The sequence below is a fragment of the Aspergillus steynii genome (assembly GCF_002849105.1).
Source record: "Aspergillus steynii IBT 23096 chromosome Unknown P170scaffold_4, whole genome shotgun sequence".
NCBI lineage: Eukaryota > Fungi > Ascomycota > Eurotiomycetes > Eurotiales > Aspergillaceae > Aspergillus > Aspergillus steynii.
In genome coordinates this window covers 871,485-879,880 of record NW_020194401.1, presented here as the reverse complement: position 1 = coordinate 879,880, position 8,396 = coordinate 871,485, and the positions used below count along the sequence as shown (strand labels likewise).

The 8,396-nt window shown below is 53.1% G+C and overlaps 2 protein-coding genes across 2 annotated transcripts; both read left to right on the top strand.

Annotated features, from left to right (window-relative positions):
- Positions 1–337: 337 nt before the first annotated feature.
- P170DRAFT_446698 (MFS transporter) lies at positions 338–2,429 on the top strand (the record flags this gene model as incomplete). The annotated part of the gene is made up of 3 exons (XM_024850823.1): positions 338–431; positions 677–1,577; positions 1,649–2,429. The coding sequence occupies 3 exons, from the start codon at positions 338–340 to the stop codon at positions 2,427–2,429; spliced, it is 1,776 nt and encodes a 591-aa protein (XP_024704205.1).
- Positions 2,430–4,215: 1,786 nt separating this feature from the next.
- On the top strand, positions 4,216–7,471 carry P170DRAFT_358722 (Zn(II)2Cys6 transcription factor; the record flags this gene model as incomplete). The annotated part of the gene is made up of 2 exons (XM_024844312.1): positions 4,216–6,489; positions 6,548–7,471. The coding sequence occupies 2 exons, from the start codon at positions 4,216–4,218 to the stop codon at positions 7,469–7,471; spliced, it is 3,198 nt and encodes a 1,065-aa protein (XP_024704204.1).
- Positions 7,472–8,396: the final 925 nt, after the last annotated feature.

Here is an 8,396-nt window from a genome sequence, read left to right as displayed (position 1 = left end):
GAACCAAAGAAGGGGGCAACGTACGGCGGAATTCTTTTTTTATTATTCCAAGAAGGATCTCCTGAGATCAACCTTCTACAGGGGGAAGAAATGCAGCAGCCCCTTTGAGCAAAGAAAAAAAAAATCACGTCCCTCCTTCAATATAACGATCTTATCATTACATTCCCTCCCTACAGGATTAACGGAGAATTCGCAACTAAACCGACACATTCCTTTTGACGCACACCCTCAGTTGCTATCTTCTTCTGATCCAGAGGAGGCTTTTTTGGAAAAAGCCAAAAGCAAATTCAAAAGACCGTTGGATCCGTCCATTTCGAGAGATTGCTCAATCGACAATATGTTCAAACGACCGGCATGTATTCAAGGCCGCCGGCATAACGATGGCGGTGGTGATTGGTCCGCCTTTCCCATTCGCCAGCTCTTTGTACTGGGTATGTTTCCAAATTCTTTGCGTCCAATTTCAATAATGGTTTGTCTGCATACGGTGTGCGCGCACTGGATTTGTTTGTCATTTTTTTTTTCTCTCTCTTCCCTTTCGACTCTTCGCTTCCCACCCAACCCCCCTGCCCTTTACCCTCTGGTCGACATTCCACGGACCCCCTCCATATCTCGCTTTTGACCGCTCTTCTGCGTTGCATACCGTTGAATTAGCAATGGAGACTGACAGTTTGACAAGCATTATGCCGCATCTGCGAGCCAATTGCGTTCATGTCTATTTTCCCCTATGTCTATCAGATGGTGGAATCGTTCCACGTGACCGATAGCGACCAGAAGATCGCGCTCTATGCGGGGATGATTACATCTGCATTCACATTTGCGGAGTTCTCAGCGGGCATGTTTTGGGGCCGAATGAGCGACAAGATTGGCAGGAAACCGGTCTTGATCATGGGTCTGATTGGCACCGCCATCAGCATGATTGTATTCGGATTTGCTCCCAACCTGCCAACCGCGATGATCGCGCGAGCCCTGGGGGGTCTGCTGAATGGAAACATTGGCGTTCTCCAGACAACCGTGGCGGAGATCGTGACTGTCAAAGAACACCAGCCCCGGGCCTACTCGATAATGCCATTTGTCTGGTGCTTAGGATCGATCATCGGACCCGCCATGGGTGGTGCGCTGGCACAGCCCTGCGACAACTATCCCTGGCTATTCCAGCGCGGCACCATCTTCGATAGCTTCCCATTTCTGCTGCCCAACGTGGTCTGCGTTGTCATCCTGGTGTTTGGAGTCGTTGTTGGTCTGATGTTCCTGGAGGAGACCCATCCCGAGAAGAAATTTCGCCGTGACCCCGGGTTGGAATTGGGTCATTGGCTGGTCGGTAAATTTTGGGGATCGCGTGTCCAGCTTTCCGAGGACACGGACGTCAAGACGGATTCAACCGGAACGGATTACTTCGATCTCCCTCCGCCGGAATACAGAAGCACTGAATCCTCGCCTCGTTTGGGCCCGGTGAAAGAATCGGATTCTCTGTCCGACGATGACGACATTGAGGGACAGAAGAACGAGGAGTGCGGCACGCCAAAGGCGTTTACGAAGCAGGTCATTTTCAATATCGTCGCCTACGGGATTCTTGCATAGTGCGTTTTTTTATCCCCGTTGCTTCCTTTCCTGCCTGATTGAGGCATTTGGCATACTGACATCACCACAGCCACAGCGTTTCCTTCGACCAGCTGATGCCCGTCTTCCTGAGCACCCCCAAGTCCGACGAAGACGTCGTCCTCCCCTTCAAGTTCACCGGCGGCTTAGGACTCGCCACCAAGACGATCGGTTTCATGCTCGCGGTGCAGGGCGTCTACTCCATGATCGCGCAGCTCTGGCTCTTCCCCTTCGTTGTGCGACACTTCGGAACCCTGCGCACCTTTCGCTTCGTTCTCCTCGTCTGGCCACCCCTTTACTTGCTGGTCCCCTATCTCATTCTCCTGCCCGAGGCACTTCAGACCACCGCCGTGTACGTCGCCCTGATCTGCAAGATCACTTTCCATGTCATCGCCTTCCCCGCTACGGCCATCCTGCTTGCCAACGCCGCTCCTTCCTCGAAAGTCCTGGGCTCCATTAACGGCGCCGCCGCCTCGACGGCCAGTCTGAGCCGCGCCTTCGGCCCAACCGTGACGGGCCTGCTTCACTCGAAAGGCCTCGAAAGTGGATACTCGGTCATCGCATGGTGGGCTTGCGGCCTGGTGTGCATTATCGGAGCCATCGAGAGTTTCTGGATGGAGGAGAGCGAGGGGCGCAAAGACGCCGAGAAAGAACCCGCGGGGCGATTGAATGTGGGCAGAGATGCTCTGCGGGGTTCGTTCACTGCTGGCAAGGAAGATGCCACCGCAGAAGAGGTGCGGAGATTGCTTTCTTCGGCGCGGACCAGCATCGATGACGCTGAAATTCCCAACGTGAATCTGACCCCGGTCACGCCTAAGCCCGCGCATGAGTGATTTGGCAATTTGACGTTATGTCATTGCTACTCTCAACGTCCTCGTTTTCTTTTTCATCTTATCTTGCATTGCTTTGCATTTCTTCCTCTTTGTTGTTTTTTCCCCTCCCCCGCTTCTGATTCTGTCGATCTTATGATGATTCTCCTCTTCTCGCATCTTCCACATCCTCACCTTCCGCCGATGTTGTTCTTTTCCTTCGATGCATTTTTCTTCTCGAGGGTGGATTGTTATGTTCATTGGGTTTGTCGACTGTTTATTTCTCGCGATGTTTTAGATCATGATTCAAGATTGGGTGAAGGCGCAGTGTATTAGACTGGATGCATATTCAAAAAGAAGCATGAGGGCCGGAAGTCTTTTTTCTTTTTTGTTCATTTGGGAATTCATCGGGGGGCATGGCTGGACACACTTGATTTTTCTCTTTTTTCCATATGCATCTGGGAGGCTATTTGTCATTATCATTATATCCAACTCTTTTGAGAGCGAATATCATTTGGGGGGCAGGCTGTGGTGAGGTCATCACCACACCTTCTCATCTTATCACTACTACATACAAGCACCCAGCGTTTTTTTCCCACTCGAATTTTAGCTTGCACGGAAACAACAGTTGACGTTCTCTCACGGGGTCGACGGGACCACTCACGTCCCCCGCATCCCACTTGAGAGGAGAATGGATGCCTGTCGGTGCAACAGGGCCAAGCCTTACTTGACATGCATGCCACTTGGTTTTCTTTCACGTCATCTCGTAGTGCGGGGTCTTGATGGGACCGGCGGATCGAGAATCCCTGTCGCGAGACTCCAGCAGGATCGCAGGAGAGAAAAACGTGATTATGGACCTTCTACTTGCGGTGTCCATGAATAGTTCCTGCCCAAGTAGGTATGGAAGGAGGTCGTGCCTTCTCCGTAGGGAACCTAGGGCTCTGCACTGGAACCGGAAGGAACGACCTCGGGACAGCCAGGGCTGCTGACAAACCCCCCTGCTTATCAGTGGCCAATCAGCCGCGCCCCGTGATTACGGGATCACGTGTCGGAGTACGGTACTGTACCTCCGGCCGGACAGAAGCGTGGATGTCCTCCGAGCCACGTCCAGGCGGTCCCTCAGTAAGTCTCCATTCCGATGATGCTACGAGGTAGTAAACAAACTCGTCTCAATCTTCCCCATTTCAACCTCCAAGCGATTCAGGATCCAATGCTGACGGATGGACCATGTGCGACCCTTCGGTAGTCCACCTCGGTGCTTCTCCATTCAACCCAGCTTACGCAGTCCATACAACTCTTACTAGTTCGCAGACTAATGGCCTAGGTACCGGTTCCCCAAGTGCCAGTCCGGACTCCACCAATTTGTCCCATCCGATCTTCCATGCTTCTCGATTTTTCTTCAATCGACTCGCTTCGCGTCGCTCTTCGTCCTGTCCTGCCGTCGAGATCGTTGTGGTGGTGGCAGACCCTCTCCGACATGGGCTGCGATTGTGCCCTGCCCTCCAGACCACATACGCCTTTCCACCCGACTATCATCTCGGAGACTAAAATCGCCCGCGGTTCGGGATACCACTGAGACGTGAGGAGACAGTTGGTTTCCCGTCAACCCTCGTTCTCCTGCCATCGAAGCGAAAAATCCCCTCGACCGGACCGACAGGCAGACTGAACAATAACCACCGCCCAGCGCATGACTTAACATGAATGTTGATTGGTATACGGCCTCCTCCCCGCTTCACTTGGCTTGCCACGGTCCTCGATCCTCAGGGCTTGGTCGCATGTGTGCGCCTCCTGTCAAGGTACTTTTCCCGTCATGCTAAACCCTACGTCCCCGGTCTCGCCAACCTCCGTAGGGAGGAAACGACCACACCCGCCTGCAGAGCCCGCTCCGATCCTGCCGGACGCCTCGGCGCAACCCCCACTGCGCTCCTCCCGCGACGTACCCATGAACCATCCCTCCGTATCCTCCTCCGCCTCGAACTCCTCCTTTCGCAATGTCTCCGCTTGTAACCGATGCCGACTGCGCAAAAACCGTTGCGATCAACGGCTGCCCCGATGCCAGTCCTGCGAGAAGGCCGGTGTGCGGTGCGTTGGCTATGACCCAATTACCAAACGAGAGATCCCACGGAGCTATGTATATTTCCTCGAGGCCCGTGTGGCATACCTAGAGAAACTCTTGATGGATAAACAAATCGAATTCAACGACCCGGTAGCCTTTGACGAAGAGGAGGCTATCAAAGTGGAAGCCGGCCACGATCCTGCTCAACCTCAAGTGGTTAACGCGGAAACGTCGGTGAGCGCCGAGGTTCCATCCGCCGACACCAACGGAGGATCGATGCGCGTGAAGGGCGAGAAGGAGGGCTTGGTTCCACGACCTGAAGGAAACCCCGATAATGAGCACGGCACGGATGTCAATCGAGACCACGAACGCGAAGACAATTGGCGGATACACAACCTTGTGTCGAATATTGGTATGGTCTCAGTCCAAGGCACTTCGGATCCCCGATATCTGGGGTCGACCTCGGGGATCTCTTTTGCGCGAGTCGTGTTTGCCGCAGTGAAAAGCTCCGTCGCAGGAAACGCAGCCGAACGTGGCCCTATGCGCCCTCATGAGCGGTTGCCCCATAGCGCAACCGGAACAGCAGGAAGCACAATGCGGGATTCCTTTTTTGGTCTCCAGACAAGACCGATGATGAAATGTGCAACTTTCCCTGATCGTGATCTGGCGGAACGGTTGGCCCATCTGTATTTCGAGCATGCAAATCCCCAAATGCCCATCCTGCATCGCGCCGATTTCATGGAATTACTGGACCGAACTTATTCGGTCGACGAAAAGAGTCGCTCCCCTCGCAGTCTTTATATTCTTAACATCGTATTTGCCATCGGTGCTGGCATCATATTTGAAGATAAAGCACCAAATGAAGATAAATCCGAAGGCCATGATCAATCGCCCACGCTGTCCTCGGCTAAGAGACCCCGGCTGTCAAGCCATCAATATCAACCGGAAGAATACCATGCCTCGGCAATCATACACTTAGAATCTTTTCTGGGGGCTTCGTCATCTGGTGACGGATTCGGTGCTTTGGAGGAGCTACAGGCAGTACTGCTTCTCGCCAGTTTCGCCTTGCTGCGACCCGTTGCGCCGGGACTTTGGTACATTGTCGGAGTCGCTATGCGACTGGCTGTCGATCTTGGTCTCCATTATGAGGACGGTGCGGGCATTGATTCACATGGCGATGGAAGTTTCAACCGCTCGCATAACAAAGACGAGGAGAATTCCAAGGCGCGCATCGACAACCGCGAGCGTGGACGCCGTGAATGGGTTCGTGACCTTCGTCGCCGCTTATGGTGGTGTGTATACAGCTTTGACCGTTTGGTCAGTTGTTGCGTTGGCCGCCCTTTCGGAATCAGCGATCAGGCGATCAGCACCGAATTCCCGTCTCTCTGGGAAGACTCATATATCACAAAGTCCGGCATTGTGGCGCCCCCGGAAGGTGCTCCAAGTTACAAGCATGCGGCGCATCATTACTTCAAACTGAGGGTGCTGCAGTCCGAGATTCAGGACGTCCTACAGCATCAGCAAGCAAGGGTTGCAAGACAAAAGGCTCCGTATGCTGCCAGACGATTCATGCGCTCGGATCTTTCATCTCCTTTCCTGCAGGGCTTTGATTCTTTCCGTTCCTGGCGAAAAGATGTCCACCGGCGATTGGCAGAGTGGCAACAGAGCGCGCCCACTCGACGTGACACGGGCGTGCAGTTCTCCGTTGAATTCCTCGAGCTGAATTACTGGCAAGCGGTTATCATGCTGTATCAACAGAGCCTCACGGTCCCCGCGGAGTTGGCGGACGAAATGACCCCGGCCGAAGACATGTCGAGCCCATCATTCTCCAACGTGGATGAGGCTGAGGACGAAGATGATATCTACTACAAGGTGGCCGAAGCCGGCCAGAAAGTCATCCGGATATATCGTCAAATGCATCGCGTACGATTGGTGAATTACACTTACCTAGCTACCCACCATATCTTCATGGCAGGCATCTCATTTTTATATGCGATCTGGCATTCGCCTATGGTCCGAAGCCGTTTGGTAGGCTGCTCCTTTTCCCGCTGCGACTTTTTTCAGGTCAAACTAACGAGACCGATAGACTTTCGATGAGGTGGACTTCACGGTGCTAGCCGCCACTTCTGTTCTAGGAGATTTGATGCACAAGTGCCCCCCTGCCGAATCATGCCGGGATGCTTTCGAGCGGATGAGCAAAGCGACCGTTCAAATGTGTCTGGCGACCACCGGGCTTGGCTCTCAAGTGGATTTGACCCGCGTGCAAGCCAATCCATCGCCATCGAGTGGTCCGTACAATAACAGATCCAGGCAGCATGCCCAATATACCATGGACCAGAGGCAGCGACCGCCTCCTGGGCCTGTGCGACGACCAATGCAGACGCGCCAGTCCCGTCCGGTGCCGAGATTTGACATGAACTTAGGAGACTTATTTAATGATAGTAATTCCGTTCCGGATCGTCAAGCCGGTGGTCCGAGGAGGCCGATGCAGGCATATGGCCGATCAGATTATCCCGAAGCATCAACGTCGAATTTTGCTCCTAGTCGAGCCACTCGAGCGCCCCCTCAACAGTCACCCCCGCTAGAATTTTATGGTAACTACGAGAGTCCCATCTCACCGCAGCAACAGCAACAGCAGCAGCATCAATATTTCTACACAAACTCTCCACAGCCAAGCGCATCACCGAGCAGCGTTGTTGCTCACTCGGGCCACCAGCCACCGCAAGCTATGGATCAAGACCGCCAATCCGGAATGAGTCTAGACTTTTTGGAATTCGATGCAGCGGGTGCCGAAGGACAAGCCACCTTTGGCTCGGACGAAGCGTCTGAATACAATTTGCAGGCCATGGCTTCATTGGGACACGGCGTGGGGCATAGTGTCGGGATCGACCTTGGGTTTGGCATGGCGGTGGACTTCCAACATGATTGGAGCGAAAATCCCAATTACGACATGTTAGAAGGGTATTTCTTCGGTGGATCGGGCCCCGGACCATCAGGCGATGCCCAGTAGGGCGATCTTTCATATGTGGGGGTGTTTGGAGTGACATATCTACTCCGGAGTAGGCCCTAGGCTGTTGGGCAGAGACCCTTTTTCTTGTTCTTCTCTTCTTATTTGCCCCGGATTCTCGTGTTCGCTCGGTTTCTCAAAAGGATGGATGACATGATTCGACGAATTTTCTAGTTTCTTTCCATATCTTCGTTGCGATCTGATTCTTTACTGTTTGCACTTGGTCCCCCTTGTTTATTAGGACTGACTGGGTTTTGATATATATATATATATATATATATGCATGTACCTGCTTCTATATATATGCCAGCGTGCATCGTTGCCTCTGTTTGTTTGTTTGGTTGTCGTTGCTACGATACTTGTTTTGGATATCCGAGCTGTTGCAACTCATGAAATGCGCAATTCGAGAAGACCGTTTTCTTTTCCATAGAGACCTGCAACCCTGCGTAAGCATCTTCGCATGCACCGTGTGCCTCCCTGGTGAGGGATCAAGAGCGAAGGTGAGGCCTGGATGAAGTATTCATTGGGCAGCAAATCGGCGATTGAGTTGTTCCCGCAACCGCCAACGCCAAAACAAAAAAACCTCCGGACGAACCCATCTTTGATCTGGCGGCGGCCAGCGCACCCTGTCTTGGCCTACGATAGCCGCATTTCTTTCGTTCGTTACTTTTTCTTTGCTGATTCTTACCCTCCTTCATATCTGCCAGCGTCCAACCCCCCCACGAGAGATAAAGGTCCGATCACTCTCGCTGCGCCTGGAACTGGTTGCTCGGAACAACCCCTTCGCCAATTCAGCTGCAATCTCGATCGAAACCCTCCTGCCTCCCTGCGTACCATCCTCGGATTTATACCTGCGCTCGACGTGCCCTGCACTAGCATACTATATTCCATTCATCAGGCTCCCTTCGCTGGGAAGACCATGTTCTTT